At 42.1% G+C, this 16871-nt stretch overlaps 1 protein-coding gene across 1 annotated transcript in view; it reads right to left on the bottom strand.

Annotated features, from left to right (window-relative positions):
* UNC80 (unc-80 homolog, NALCN channel complex subunit) overlaps window positions 1-16871 on the bottom strand; it is a 134508-nt gene that overhangs the window by 61480 nt on the left and 56157 nt on the right. Inside the window, exons 24-28 of the mRNA XM_064452092.1 lie at window positions 13457-13592; window positions 10793-10926; window positions 7037-7202; window positions 3288-3491; window positions 1683-1783 (exon numbers count right to left, since the gene is read on the bottom strand). Coding sequence (XP_064308162.1) covers window positions 1683-1783; window positions 3288-3491; window positions 7037-7202; window positions 10793-10926; window positions 13457-13592 — 741 coding nt within the window. The remainder of the gene's footprint in view (window positions 1-1682; window positions 1784-3287; window positions 3492-7036; window positions 7203-10792; window positions 10927-13456; window positions 13593-16871) is intronic.

Raw genomic sequence — 16871 nt, 5'->3', positions numbered from 1 at the left:
GCCCTGGGCTGCCTGTAAAGGATGGGTAAAGGAAATGCTGGTGCATGCACAGAAGTAACTGGAACCCGTGATCCTTTTGAGTAGTTTTCTCATGACCATTAAGTAAAGCAGGTTTTTGTTTTGCCTGTAGTTTTAGTCACCATTTACCACACCTTCTTTCCAACAAACAAAACGAGAAAGTTCTCATGTGATATTGGTACTTGCGTGTCATTAACTGGAACAGGTGATTTTTCAAATCTTCCTTTCTCCTATGCAGGCTAATCACATGTAAAGTGAGACAAACATCTCTAGTTCCCTACAGTTTATGCCTTGTATTTATGAGTCCATGCATTCTCCCACATTGAGCAAAGGCACCATGATTTATCCTAAGCAGCTAGCTAGGGAGATGCCTTTATCCTCTAGCAATTCATTGCCTAGTACACACTCTCATGTCTAACATACTCAGTTGAGGACACTGGAATTTCCAAATCTGACAGAGAAGTGCAGTAGTCCAGGGATTGAGGTCCTAGTTTGGAAGACATGACATTCAAGTTCCCTGCCCTGCCACTCTCTTCCAAAAGAGACTGCTTTTCAAATCAAGAACTGCTTTGGACATCACAGATTTAGATTAATCTTGTTCTGGTCCACACCCCATAGGAATGGGGCAGTTGAGAGCAGACTGTGTGAAATACTTGGGGGAAAGAGGAGGAGGTCAACTCATTATTGGCAGCTGTCCTTCCCAAAGGCAATTCAGAAGTCAAAGAGCATCTGTCCTCATACATACATGCAGGATACAGTCAATCTGTGCACAGGGAGTCAATCCAACTTTTTTGCAGAGCACGCGCACACAGGCATGCTGACCATACTGCACCATCACAGAGTGTCGTGAGGCAACAGAGGTAGAGGTGTACAGTCCTCGGATATCAGTGGATTGAACAGAGTAGACTTTCCCAGCTGACTTTTAGCATGTCTATATCATGGGTACAGAGATGACCAAAATTCATGACCAAACCACATTTGCCCTGTTGCACTCCCCATCTGTTGGATAGAGTCAAAACTACAGAAGGCCTTGTTGGGTTAGACATTGTGATAGAATGCATCTAATGGAATCAAAGAAAATGTTCCAAAAGTATTTTTTTCCCCAAAAGGTGCATAATTAAGCTCATTGCTATAGAGTTAATGGAGACAAAAATATATAAATTGGCTTAAAAAGGGGTTGGAAAAACTCCCTGAGGGAAAAAAATCTTCTGGTAGTTAGTAAACATAGTGGTCACAGAAGAACCTCCAGCTCAAGTAGCTTCTCAAATGCCCTTTTCCAGAAGATGGGACCCATCTCACACTGTAGCCCACTCTGTTACTCTTCCTGAACTACCCACAACTAGCCATGCTGGAGATAAGATACTGAGCTAGTGGATTTTTCAGCTGAGGTAGCCTGGCTGTCCCTGCATGCCTGGAGAGAAATAGTTCCTTTTCCCTTACAAACTAAATATATGGAATGGACAGAGGGAGCAAGACAAAAACTTTCTGGTTTTAGTCCATTTTAGAAATGGCAAACAGACAATTTCCAAAGGTCACAGCTTACTTACACTTGAGATCCTTGATGCTACATGGAGAAAGCACAGACTGTGATATGGTTATTGCCAGCACAAAGGTTCTCTTACTGAAAATGCCATCCTTGAGAGCACTGCTTGTGTCATACTTACATGCAGCCACGACATGTTCCGATGATAGTTCTCCTCCGTGCCTGTGTTGCTCAGCACCTCGGGCTCAATGCTAGGTTCACTCGCGCTCCAAGGGCTCCCTTCTTCAAAAGAAAAATACCCAAAAGGTGGTTGTTTTTATTGCTCCCTATGTGCTTAAAGACTAGGGACAGCACTTGTAAGCCAGGCCAGCCTTGTGGGAACAGACCAGAGTACACAGAATATGCCACACTGGAAGGACTGCATTTGGACACCCCTCCCCGATCCTTGTATCATGCTGGCTTGACAATTACAAGAACCATTTAGACACAGCTCACAGGCCATCTTGTTAGCAGCAAACACTGCTCCCTCCCCACTTTTTTCTTTAATGGAAGGGGAGAATGTAAATGAAAAACACCAGAAACAAATTCTTTGCACCATTCAGATGCTGCAAATGATTGTTTTAGTGATCTGCATTGACTGGGCTCTGTGGTTAAAAATGTCAACAAAAATCCAACCAGAAGTGGCATCCAACTGGAAATGCCAGTAGGCAAAGTCACAACTAATTGCCCATGGAAACTTCTAATGTTATGGGGATAAAAGGGGAAAAAAATCCTGATTCTAGCACACTAATTCTGAAACACTCAGGCAAGGGAGAGTTTTCTGTGGGTACTTCACCAATCCCTGTGTTTCCTCTAGCCATTTCATATTCTATGGGCCTCCTATAATACTAACATTAATGCTGTTAAGAGATGGCTGGGGACAAACTCTGGTTAATCCTTTCTCCTCTTGAAGTGAACTGTGACTTGCCAAAGTCTACAGAACAGGCAATCCCACTTTCCATGTTCACCACCTGAAGCATCTTTTGGGGAACATAAAAATGTCCATTAGTGTGGGAGGTTATTTCATCTCTGAATGTATCTAAACCATAGTTTTTGTTAATACCCCTAGCAGAGGGGGCCCCTTTAGTTCAGCTGTGATGGAGATTTCTCATGGTAGGATGCACGTTTGTTTTCCATAAGAAATATTTGGGGATCCATCTTTTGAAGACTAAGGCATCTGTAAACTGTAAAAATATATGTATACGCCAATATGTAGAAATGTAGTATGTAGCATGTACATGTTATGTTCTACATATAGGAATATATATATTACATGCCATACGACATGCCTATGACATCACATGCTACATAGAATATGAGGTGCATGTCTGTGTGTATATATATATCCTACCTGTTAATAGGAACAATAAAATATCATGAATGCATATGACCTAATGTATTTGTTATAGCATATGATTTAGGGGTGTGTGTATGTGCGTATACACACGTGGATGGGCTCCCCTAAAGACAGCATGCATTTGGCTGGCAGGCACCAGCATTCCAAGAGTTCATGCTCTAACACGGAGCTCTGAATTGACAGCCTGTGCATGGAGCTGACCCTGCACCCAGGATTTGAACCGTGTTCCTCCCAGGCCCTAGTTCAGTCAGTCCCTGAAGAGGACTCTAGGTTTTTCCTAGCCTGCTGGGGTGGGGGCGTCTCTTGTAATTTCTAGCTCTGCTGCAATCACATCAAGAGTTTAGGTCCTGCCTATTGTCCCCTCCCTTTCCACCCACTCGTCTAAGTTACCTATATCAGTGACAGTGTCCCTGCTGTGGGACAGCTGCAGCTCCTCATTCTCAGACTCTGAGTCCTGTCGTGATAACTTGGTGCTCTTTAGGCTGCCGGCCCGGCGAATGCTGGAAAGGGAACCCCCCTTCTTCACCCGGAAACTGCGGGTTCCTTTAATCTGGAGCAAGCGGGAGCCTCCTATCCTGATCTTCCTGATGGGAACTGTATTAAAAGAATAAAAGAGGACTTTTTTCCCCTTAATTTTTCCCCATTTAAAAAAGAAAGATATCCTGGCCCTCCCCTCCCTCCCGACCCTTTGCTGCCATCCTGTATTGCAGCGCCTTTTCTTCTACCAAGGAATGTGGGGCCAGAGGCTCCCTCCAAAGCCACCGCCAATGCAGCTCTGTCAATCAGGCAGTAAAGATGCTTTACGGAAATGTGTTCAGCATGTCATTTCCTGGAGACCTTGTACGCCACCTCAGGCCTTGTCTGTATTTGGAATTAGCCCTCATTCGACCACCAGCAAGTAGAGTCAGCTGCTCTAACAGAAACCCAAAATGTGGACAAGGAAAACCTACGATTTACACCAATTTGAATAAATTCCTGCCAGGAAACAGGATCTGCCCAATGGATGTAAATTGTAGTTTTCTTTGCCAGACCCCGGGGTTTACATTAGTGCAGATTCACCTCTTGCTAGGGATAGATGGCTGAATCCCAAGCATGAACAAGGCGCCATGGACAAACCTATTTTCCTGTGGGCCTGGGTTCTGTAAACCTCACTGAGCTCGGCAGTAGGATAAATTATTTATTCATACAGCACATGTGACTGCAGAAGGGTAGTCTGCTTCACGAGGTTAGCACTCAAGACTTCTTTGAAGTAAGATTTGCATAAATCCGTGTCTCTGCATGTTACTCTTCATCATTAGAATGCCTTAGAGGAAATGGGAGCACGTAGATCCTCTCCTTCAGACAAATCAGCAGCTTTCAGGCATTAACAACATCCATTGACACTCTGCATTTTTGATGAGCACAGACATGAAATGGTTCAATGTTCAAAGCACCAACCGTTTGCGCTTTCATTCTCCTCTTAGTTCAAAGGCAGTACATGGCAGTATGTCAGTCCAAATGTTGCAACACTCAGTCATTTTTCTGCAGATATAATCAAGCAAGGCCGTGTGTGATTGATTACCTTTTGGGGTGTTGTTGAGAATAAACAGGATACAGCTTTTTGGATACCACAGGTAAGCAAAATATTTTACTAGATTTGCATTTTGGCTTCAGGAAAAATCAAACGCACCTTTACTCCTGAGAATGCCCCTAATTCCTCCAGAACCCAATTCCCACTCCCATTTCCAGTGGCTAACGTTCTGGCCGAAGACAGCTGGATAGTTTTTGAGAGCTACTCCTCAGTCCTCATGAATCAGCTGGGCAAATCACTGTTGAGTGACCAGAGACTCTCCCTCCAAGTGACCATGCTGAGTTCCTTAGCAATCACTACTGCTTGAGTTCTGTTGAGATCAGCCTCAGTACAGTGGCTCAGTTGCCCCAAACGCCAAACCACTTAAGCACTTGTAACTGCATTTCATGAAGTCTGCAGAATCCCATTTTAGCACCCAAACAGTACATATGAGCCTCTGAGAGCCTGCATCTACCTAGCTTTAGTGTCTGTGTTTCAGACCTACCTGGAGCAGATTCTATACAGTAAACTTGTAGCTTTGGATAGCTGTTAAGCCACGCCTGGGGTGAGCAATGAGAGCAAAGTTTTAACACTCCGGAAAAAATGAAAGGAAACAGATTAGTACTCAGGAAAGAGGTTGAGATAAAGAAACTTGTCACCACAGGTGAGAAAAATTTAGTTACATTCACACAACAACATTTTCTTGTCTAGAAATATGTAGGTTAAGAAAGATGCTTCTGCATCTGTTATATTTGGCCCAGGTGGATCCCCAGAAGAATATGCTGTGGCCAGAGAAAAGAACATAATTATTGTAATTTTAAAATATAACATTATCTTGCATTGATTTAGCTTCCAAAACACTGCAAATACATTTTTGCTAGAGTATATTACTATATTAGGATTCAGCCTTCCTACCATCGTCATTTTTCCCATCTCTAAAATGTAGTAAAGAGGTAGCTTTAGTAAAGGAAAACTACATGACAGCTTAGGGAAAAGGGAGAATAGAAAAAAAACCACTGAAACTGCAGGGAAAATATAGTTTAACAGAGTAAAGGATGCAGAAAGTTAATACTGTCTTTGCAAAAATAACTCAGTTCTGCATTATGCCTGTAGCACAGTAACACATGAAGGAAGACCTATGTCAGCATTGTCTCTAAGAAAAATAGTATAGTCAGAGACTGGCCATCAGCATTTTCCAGCAGGACTGCGTGCTTGTAGGCATTTTCCCACTCAGGTAACATCCCAGTGGATGGGACTGCTGCCTGAGAGGCTGAAAAGTGGTTTCAAGTAATTGTCGTGACTATCTTAAAAAAAGCCAAAAAACCAGACAACCCCAAACACAAGCTTTTCCTCATCTAAATAGAGACATCCCACTGATCTTAGACTATCAGACAGATGATAAGGCTGTGTGCTTCTCTGGGCTGCCAGTATGCCACAGGTACAAAAAAGGAGGTTGAGCATGAATTTTTCCAGCTCAACTTTCTTAGGTGGATACCTAGCTGTCTTCACAGGAGTAACTGTCCCACCTGACACAATTTTGGAGGCAATTTTACACCATGTAAGTCTTGGAAGCAGTTCTAATATTTTCTCCAGTAATTGTGGCAGGGTCACAGCTGAAGACAATGCAAAAAATTATCCAAAGCCCCCTGAAGTCAATAAAAGCTCCCTGAATCATTAATACACATTACAGTTCCTAGAGATTACCAGCCACAGACTCCACCCTTTTCAAACAATCATCAAACATTTATCCCTTTTAAACAATCATCAAAAGTATCATTCAAACATCTGCACCTTTATATGGGTATTATGAGACAGAATTTAAACAGTTCTAGAAAACTTGTTAGAGGGAGAATCATTTACAGGGAACTGTCTGGCAGTTTAGCCTCTAATTGCAAATACGCACGATGACTGTATATTGTATTGCAACACTTGTACCATCAGATAGTATGTGAGTTTTGCATGAGATGGCTCAAAAATGGAAACAATCTGCTGTTCTCAGCAAACACAGTGAGCTTGAGGTTTGCTTGTACAGTATACAGTAAGTTGGTAACATTAATCTGCTAGCCATCAAAAGCCACATAGTGTGTGTTTTTCATGTGGTAGCAAAGAATTCAAGAGATCAATTGATCGACCACTAATTCTGTGAGATGCCATGACTTCCAAACCAGTACAGATTTTCACATGAAATCCCAATCTTCCCTATCTGTGGTTTTCCCAACATGAAATATTGTAATCAGAACAAAAACCAAACAAGAACACTTTTGGTCTTTATTTTTAAAGTGAATCAAATAGTGATGCTTCTCTCAGTATCCCACTGAGAGACAGTTTCAAACAAGGCATCCTCCTTTTTAGAAATATTGCAATGTTCTCAGTAGGTTTCAGTCATAGCAGTGTTTTATAAAATTTAACATCTTTGCTTCTCACATTTGTTATATTGAACCCTAAAGGCCAGAAGCGTCTCAGAAATGATTCAAAGCCACGTGATTCCATGGCTGCCTGCTTTTTAACACAGTCTATGCAAATGAAAACATAAAATCAAGCGCCACTTCACAAGCCCTGAGAATACAGAAGCCTTATTTTGCTGACAAACCTTTTTTCTCCTCGAAGCCAGCCTCAGATTTGAGGGTGTGGCTGCTGCTGTGCAGGGAATCCTTTGAATCTTCATTTTCATCCAGAACCCCAGCAAAGCTGATCTTTCTTTCATACCTGTGCCGGTCCATCTCAGGGTCCAGGCGCAGCCTGCAGCTCTCCAGATCCTGTAGCAGAATGTAGGCCACACAGATATGCAAGCAGTATAAGCCCCCGTGCTTTTTACTGCAACTACAGAAGCTTCAGGAAGAACTGCTTCAGATGGAAATTTATTTCAATCACCATATACCATCCATATACCCTCGTACTTTCTAATCCAAGTACTTTTTGGGCTTGCAGCACACTGAGCCACACTGTCCGGATGGAAGAGTTAACAAGCGTTAATGCACGTGTCTGGTTAACACTGCTGAGTGAATTGGCACCCTGTCTGCACGCTCACGGGGGGGAAAACACATACATGGTCCCTAATGGATAGGTGGCAATAAAAGGTGGCTGTTGCCCAAGATGCTGGGTGGATGGCTAGGTCTCTACTCCAAAAGGCTCCCGGTGGTTGATTAGGGAACGTGTTGCCACTGTACTCATCAGAGGCAGAAAAGCTGAGAGGAAGCTGCTGACAGTGTGACAGCTGCGACAGCATGGCCCAGAGCAAGCTTTCTGTGTACAGGAAAGGACACAGTGGAAAACAGGGATTAATAAAAATGATGGCTGCACTTAAATTCTGGAAAATAAACAGCATTGCACCAGACAGAATCTAGTTTGCACTATCATTTTCTATTAACAGAAATAGCACCATTTGTGCCACCTACTGGCTACCAGTTTGGGCCAAAAAAGCAAAAGTCCTAAGATTCCACAGGCTATGAATTATCATCTTCCTTCTCTAACCACAGCTAGAAGAAGTGAAAGAAAGACTGTGAACACCCACGCTGGCAGACACAGTTAAGATGTTGGGCTCTTTAAGAACGTCATTTGTGCCTTTTGAGCGGGGATCTCATCAGCTTTGAGACCTCCCCACCCAAAATGTAACTAGCTGAAATCTAAGATGATGCAAAGCTCCCTGCTGTGAGTAAACGGCTGATGAACGTGAATAACATCACTGAAATTATCCAAAATAGTTATTCCAGATAAAATTCTGTAGACTCAAGGGAACTTATTTGGGAACTTGGACACAAAACTCCTATAGAAGTTACTGGGACCTACTTGGGTAGTTACAAAGTGTGCTACTCTAAGCGTTCGTTTAAAAAAACCAAAAAAGGTTCTCTCAAACATATGTTCTAGACTGAGCTCTGCTGAAACGGGTTAACTAGCCTATCTAACACCAGCCACAGGTGCCAAACCATTTGCAGTCAGCTTTGAATCTCCAGGGAAAATTATCATAAATGATTGTCAGAAAAGCTAACTGTTGATTGCCATAAGGGAAATATTTTGACTTTGCTCAATACCAAACCCTGTGATATAAAAAGATGGGAGCCTAAAGTAATGATGTATAGCATCTCTAATGCTGAAAACTTCCATGTAAATAATTTAAAACATATCTATCACAGTTCAGGGTATGAAACAAAGGCAAAAGCATTTCAGGATAAAAATCTGTGATCAAATCTGTCTGAATTACAGCGGCTGCATAAAACAGCATTCATAAACTGAGCCACGATAGCAGTACAGGTATATTCCTAGGGCACGGTCAGAGTTCCCATCTGCGGAGTGTATAAACACATTACTCCTCCCAGCTGTTTGTCAACATGTTTACATTGGAAATTGCTGCCTCCACAAATTAACTGACAGAATGAAATACATCCTTTTATCACAGAGTCTGACTCTATCTTCAGCAAATGCTAAACTAAAATGAATGACTTTCCACCACAGCAAATGGCAGGTTCCAGTTCTCTGGCTCTGCTGTGGCAGCAGTAGGCTTCAAGAGAATGTATTCATCACTCCCAGCCATTTGCAAAGTGAGCTTGTATCTTCTCCACCAGCTTCTGTAAAAGGCTTTGATTGAAACTTCAGTCAGGACTGCCTACCTCACGCAAACATAGGCAAGGGTTCTTATGCCCCTCAAGCCTGGAAAGTCTGGTTGGACTGAAGGTAGTTAAACTGGTTCACCACAACTAGTTCACTTGCAAATGCTTCAGTTCTTCAAGGCTGCTAAGTCTGTGCTCATATATATGGAACTCCTGCAAACACCAATGGAAGTGAAATTTGCTTTACTGGAATTTCAGCTTTATAGACCATAACATTATGTACCTGATTCTTTTGGAAAGGAAGCATCACTCCATAAAAACAGAGACTTAATGTTTTCATCTGGAGTGTTGTTGGCTCTTTTTGTCCCCCCCATACAAAGTTAAGAGAAGCACTCTATGGCCATTTTCTTTAACAGGCTCTTGCATAATGTAACCTTAAGGTTTCTTCTGCCTACGCATCACAGAATAATTCCTCCTACTTCTCTCCCATATACAAGTCTGAAAAACTATTAATCAGTTGCATTTCTATCTAGCATAAAAGCACAAATTTCTGTTGACCTTCATTACCCAACATATTCTTAGTTCCAAGCCTAACTACTTTACTGAGATTAATTCTAAACCCTGGTATTATCCTGCTCTTGGATGCAGTCAGTTATTACGTAGTAAAAATATCAACAAAGTGTTTATGAAGACTCCTGCTGAATTTATCCCTGCTTTTTAAAATTGCCCTTCTTGCATACCTGGGGGCTGAGTCACTTCAGCATAGGTCATCTACAGCCTTTGAAACCAATTTCAGAACCTAATTACAACAATGCCCAGCCAAATCAGCCTGTCAAGCACAATTGTCATCAGCAAAATTTGATCTCAGTCTACAATTAACAAAAAAACCAAAACAGTAGGGCTATAGCCTTCGTGTACTCTTGGAAACTTCTAATTCTTTCTTTATAATTTTTATTCTGATTTCCTAAAGAAATTAGGCCTAAAAGATGAAACTGCATGTCTGCCATTCAATTCCCATCTCACTCCATGTTAACCACCTCTGAAGCTGACGGTCACCTTCAACCCAATTTGACAAAATATAACCGAGTGCCTATGTATTTTGTGAAACAACAGGCTGAAGGCGAAGTTAAACCACATTAGTAGTCGTAAGAGAAGCCACACAAGACTATACCACTGGAAATCAGGTTTCATGGGTCCTGCTATTCACTAAATTAGTTGTCATCTAATCACTCATTTAGTTTACTATTCATTTGCTGTGCCCCTCTCAGTGTCATGGAGGCTTATTTCTTTCCTTGCTTCTTTGTCTCTCTGTCTTTCCTTCCTTTCTTCCCTCAGTCCCTTCAATTCTGTTGTCTTACCCAAGCCAAAAATCTGGAACTTTTAAGCTTCAGCAAATTCTCTGTAAACCGTTCTCTTCCCTTTCTCCTAGCTGCTCTGTTCAGTTCTCTGTCAACTGGCCCTCCCTAATCAGCTAGGTAGCTTGTGAGCTGTCAACTCCCACAGTCCATCTCCCACACCTCTCAGGTTCCCCACACTCACTTCCTTAATACTTCTGCTGTCCTCTTCTCTATTTTGAAACTTTGTTGTACTTCCAGTACATGTTGTGCTTCTACAGTCTTACCTTCTTAATCAACCCATTTGATGTGCCCTGCCCATCTTCTATTCGCTAGGCAACCTTTTCTTTTTCCCTGCATCAGAGATCCACTGGCACTATTACCTCACCCTGCCTCTCCTCAGACAGGCACAGAGCCCAGTGACTTCTGTGGGCGTACCTCCCTCTCCAGTGGGTATTGTCCACTTACCACAAGAGGCTCAGTACGTGGCCTGGGCATGTAGGGAAAGGTCTCCCGAAGGAAAGTGGTTATCTCCAGGAGAAGCTGACAGGCTGCCATTTTCAGTGCAAAAGGACAACAACATTTGGTAGGATTCACAGTGCCTAGGAGAAAATATTTCAGTGGTGAGCAAGGAGATGATACAAAGTCTGGAGCCAAGAGGTGATGGACTTTTTCACATATGGTGCACAATGCAAGCTGCACTAAAAAAGAGGAAAACACAGACTTCTATCTATAGTCTTCCTACACTAAAAGGAACACAGTCAAACAATATCAATCCATGTATTTACCAGCACATGCAATACTACTAACACACTATACTGTACTATAATATATATTATAGTATATTATGGTGAAGTATCTACTAAACTGATGTGATCTTACAGCATTTTGTATACACCTCATTTAAAGTAAATACAGGTTAAGTAAGTAGATACCCTTCTTCCCCTTTAGAGTTTTGCATTCAGCCAAATCTTCTGCAGTTCTAGAAAAGAACAACTTTAAAATATAGGAAAATTTCTCAAAATAATGGAGTTATGACTAGCCAGCAAAGAGGTACAGTGCCTACTATTATTTACTACCCTGATAACCAGAAAAGACAGCCTCCTTTGAAATCAGGCTTCTTTATATGTGCACAGAATCAAAGTGCTATTTAGAGATAATAAATTAAAAAAAAAAATCAAACTTCTTAGTGAAATTATGCATTCAAATGCTTAACCTAAAACAAAGTGGGAAAGGGAAGAGGGATTATCAGAATACTTGAAGTTTTGTCTCAACTGAGTCTAAACAATCAGCTTCAAAAGCACTACACTTGACTGGCCATCTAATGCCATTCAAAGCTTCAAAAGTATGAAGGATCTTTCAGTGCTTGATCAATTTGAAAAAAACTATTTAGGACAATGGACAGCAAAAAATGTAAATAAAAAAATTAGTTGTGACAACAGCTAACCACACCCATTTCTAAATAATGCCTGATATTACCTTCTACACCCATTTCAGAGAGATTTATGTTTTCACTTGCTTTCCTCCGTGTACGATCTAATTACTTTTTGCAAAGAAACAGTCCAAACTGTACGAGAGAGGATGCTGCAAGTATCAGATAAAACCAGATTAATTCTGAGATGCTTGCTAATTCCTCTGTACACATTACCAGTAACAAATTGTGGACTTTGTAGGGACTAAAATAATCTGAACTATCAAATACAGATGAGGCGTACAGTGTAATGGAATACCCAAACGCATATTTTATGTTCCTCAGCCTGCTCCCTACGGCATACAAGGCTGTTTTTGAAAAATCTCTGCCTTAAACAAGACTGCAAATCAGTTATTTTTAGACCCAGGTTTTCAGGAGAGTACTTGAGCCTTTACATGGCTTTCTAGCTACAACTTATTCTCTCTGTTTGCTTGTCTTAGACCACTCTTTTAAAGCAGCTTCACATCCCCTTATGAGTGCCTTAGCAGGGGCTGAACAGGGACAGGAAAGACTATTTTGTCACTTGATCATGGGAAAGCAGTTGTTCACCTTTCAAAAGTCATTCAGGGTGCAGGAGAGGGAAAATTTTGCATCCACTCTCCTGCTTTGGATATATCGCTTAAAGGGCCAATAAAATATGCAGAACATCCACCCACATGCTAGCGCTGCCATACCACACAGTAGCACATGTGAAGGTCTAGCTTAGGGCCAATACCTTCTCTTGACATCATTTCCCACAAATGCCATTTCAGTGCTCCCACCTACTCCTCTCTACTCCAAAGCTGGCCTTTATGCAGTGATAAGAACAAATCCAGAACCACAGAAAAAGAAAACAGAAGATACATAAACAGTACTAGCACACTACATCCAATGGCAAACAACAGTACAGGTACACAGGAACCAGTACGTTACAGCACACTTGTATATACAAATGGTTTCTGGAATGGACATGTTTGTTACCACCTTCACCTACACCTGCAACAGTATGTGTTTTGACTTAATTTACTTTGATTCACAGGGTGTGTTATAATTTGCATGCCTATCTAGACTTTCAGAATCAGTGATCTGTGACACCCCCACACACCCTTGTGTACCCACATGCACAAATGTGTGTGTTTTAGTCATCTTATTGTTTACAGGTTTTTAATGATACTTTTTATACCACCGTGCTGTATTTGTCACTGAGAATCAGGCAAACATACCGAAGTCAAGATTTAAAAGCCTTTGGTAGAGCTGTGCCAATTCACATCAGGTGAGGAAATGACTCTTCAACGTTAAGAAATAGAAAAGCAGCTGATCTGACACAAATATTTTGGCAGAAATAAGTGGGTAGAATGGGAGTCTGAACCACTTTTGGCACTCAGGTGACAGCAAGACTCAAGAAATTAGTACCCTGCTTATAATTGCAGTTGCCAGTATACAGGAATTGCAACACACTGCCTGGTTTTACCCCTTTTCCTTCCAAGTGTCTCAGTGCTGCTACCCATCTGTCCTGTTGTACATCCAGGCACGGAAAGAACAGGGGAGGAAGCTGGGGTGAAGGTGAGGGACCGGGAAATATAGCTGGGTGGCAAGAGGATGGAAAGAGAAGAAAAATTAAGTGCTCCTAAAACAGAGGTTCTTACAAGCGGGGGTTCTTGTAGTAAAGGGAGTCTCCTTACTGTCATCTAAAAAGTCTTCTTCCTCATCCTCCTTTCTCAGGCGCCTCTTGGTCTCCTCATCATAAATGAGGCCCAGGAGGTTGGCAGGGCTCTCACTCTCAGCATGGCACAGCTCATTGAGGCGGACACCGATTGCCTGCAGACAGGAAGAAAGAGAAAGCACAAGGAGGTGAGAATTTCAGCCCAGTTCATGGTGGTCAAGGGCTCTGCCCCATGCAGGCTGTGGAGATGTTCCAGCCAAAACAGAATGTCCTGACTTTATTTTTATTATCTACAAAATGCAGTATGGAAAGGGATGACAGAAGATTAATTGCTACCAAAATTTACCAAAATTTATTTTCCCCTTTTTTTCAACTAAAATTTGCAAATGGAGTCAAATTGCAGGCTGAAAAAATTTTGCAGATTTGGTTAAATAATAAAGAAATCCCCAAACCAGCACATGATAGGCTGGAGAAGATTAGGTCATCATTTTCTATTAATTTCTCCCACTTTTATTTCTCCCCTCCCTTGATATATGCATGCCAGGTGTTTGCTAAGTGTGAGAATACTGAGAACATTTAAGAAACTGTTTAAGAACTTAAACTCCCGTTAAGAAACTATCCTGTGACTTAGGAATCCAGTAACAGTCCCTCTTTCCTCCACCAAACTGTTGAATTCCAATGGGCAAGCCTGCCTCCATCTTTAAAAGAGAGACTGCCTAATGCACTTTCCAAAAATGAGCTGACAATATGCGTATAAAAGCTGGGAAGGTGAATGAGTAACGGTGTAGAGGGGATCCATGTGGAGGACACAGCAGCAGATTTCTACTGAATACTGTTACATTCTTCAGAAAGGTATTGATCGTTTATTTATGGCCGTTTGCCAGCATCATTATCAGCATGGAAACAGCCCTCATGATGCTGTCAGCAAAGCTACAGAGGAGGGTGTGTTAGCAAGAAGAATGTCTTCATGCTAAGGTACTTCAGAGCCTATAAGGATTTTCTTCATTTTCTTTGCTGCAGGTAGGTGAAGAGAACACAGACAAGTAGGTAAAACTTTACCCTGTGATATCATCACTTTGCAAAGGAGGAAATGTGTTTAATTACTGAGTTTACTGAGTATCAGCCTTTGCCATTTGGCGTCCTTCATTTTGGGATAGTTTCAGAGAAAGATACTACAGAGGATTTCTGAATCTTCTATAAGTCAGCACTGGTGGTCATGCCAGCACTACATAACTTTCCTGTCTCAACTGAAGCAAAGCAGAAATAGATAAACAGTCACAAACAGGTATTAGTATGGCTCTTCTTCCTTGCTACTAAGCAGTTCCTATGAAATCCAGCAACAAAGAGCATAGACTCTGCTACATGAAGAGAATAAGGTGGTATTGTTGTGGTTGGTAAGCTGATGCAAATAGTTGCCAATCTTGGCTATCAGTAAGCCTGCACATTGCTAAATAAACTCCACATCTCTCACAATTTTTTTCCCTCTCCACAAAGCAGTAGTTTATTACATATTATTTATGCTGTGCTGTCCGCCCTAATATTAAAGTAATCATACATCCAAGCAGCAAGAATGGTGCGCTGTAGTGTTGACAAGGATCTAGTAGCATGGAGGCAGAGATGGGCTGGGGGAGGTATCCCATCCTTTTGGTACTGGAGCTGCTTAAGAGCTGTGTGAGTGCACAGTCATTCCACCATTCTTGCTGATATTGCCCATGGTGAAACGGGCAGGTTAACACACAGAAATGGCACCGTGTTCTATAGCAGGTGCCCGTACTACTGCAACAGAAAGCTGTTTCTCCTCATGGTTCAGCCTATCTGGTTGGAATCCGGTCAGAGCCAACAAAAGCAGCTGTCTAAGGAGCACAGCTTGCAGGGTCCCAGCCCTACAGGCTTGGCTGGTGGCTGCCGCTTCTGCTTGCAGCCACCTTCACCTGAAACAGCTTCTAGGAGGTAAAAGCAGTGCCAGAGGACCAGCCTTGCCCAGCCTTCAATGTAAAGGACTTAAAGAAACCGTACCTCAGCAGTGCTAGGTGCAGACCAATCCTAAAGCGTGAGTCTGTTTGGGGGTTAGTCATGCTGCGGGTAACTATACTGTCCTAGCCTCCAGTGAGAAGAAACAGAAATATTCATGGGTGGCAGGACACCTTGCAGTAAAAAGAGAAGAAATTTGCATGGTAAAGACTACTCTCCAAATCTTCTCCTGCCTTACAGTAATGCTTTTCCCTTCTAGGATGTTCCTAAGCAGCCAGAAACCGTGCTATTCCTAGCATGGAGAAAGCATCCAGATATGCCTTACAATGCTATTAAAGTTAAGGGGAAGAGAATGGTGCTAAGTTGCTTGCCATCACATTTCCCTGGCTCCCTGCTTGTGTCGTTGCATTATATGGTGGTACTTTAACATTTCTAAAAGAAAACTTTCCTGGACTTTTTCCAGGTCAGACTATTTCAGTTTCTAAAAATGGCAGCTGATGGGGACTCTAACTGGCTTCTAATGGTTATTGACTTGCCTGCTTCCATTTTGTCAGAATATGAGGAAAAGGAATGTCTAGAGGCATAGAGTCCACAAAGAGATGGATAGTCCTGGCTGTCAGCAATGCATGAAAAATACAAGAACTATGTAATCGTGTGTTGTCTGCGTGGGATGATTCCTCAAAGGGGTGAGGTGATGACCTCAGGGAACGCTATATACTTTTTCAAGGAACTTTGGTGTCTGTGTGGTTATTAGGATAGTCACCTGTGTATAAGACTTAACAGAGAGTAGGGTGCCCAGGTAGCATTCCCTGAATTAGTTTCAGAAATGGAAGGAGGACACCTGCCAAGAGACAAAGCTGATCAGCTTGGGTGCTCAGAAGCAAGCTAGGTTCTCCCCTGGCCTATGTTTTGTGGTGGGAATGTACTGAGCGCTAGCTCAAGGTTCCCTACAATGTGCTCCACTGAGAAGCGTGTGTTGGTTTAACCTAGGAGAATATGGATCAGCAAGGCTTTTTTGGCATGGCTTATGTAAGTACCCCAAGACTGCAGAATACATGGTTTTCAAGTTCCCCTGAGCCTTGGATTTTATGTCATTTTTTGTTTCTCTTTTTTTGTTTGTTTGTTTGATGTTCACTGTAAAAATGTCTGGTTTTGTGAACAAAGATGAGAAGCACAAAGCTCACTTCCAGATATGCATATGTAACAGGCACCACAGAGGTCAAATGAACTTCTCCCACTGTATTGAGTAGTGTGAAATGACTTGCAATAAGCATCAGCCCTTCAGCAGGTATACCCTGGTGGGCTTCCAAAGAAATTACAGGTGGCACTGACAGGGACAGACAGGGCAATTGCCTACTTCATACGTGGTAAGAGATCACAGTCACATAGACCTTGAAGGAGCCAAGCTCAAAACAGAGACAGTTCTTCAGATGACATGTAGTAGACCCGTATAATTCCTTGCC

Source organism: Phalacrocorax carbo, chromosome 5 (assembly GCF_963921805.1).
Source record: "Phalacrocorax carbo chromosome 5, bPhaCar2.1, whole genome shotgun sequence".
NCBI classification, from domain to species: domain Eukaryota; kingdom Metazoa; phylum Chordata; class Aves; order Suliformes; family Phalacrocoracidae; genus Phalacrocorax; species Phalacrocorax carbo.
Note: the sequence above shows the minus strand (reverse complement) of the source record. Positions and strands in the feature narration are given on the sequence as shown.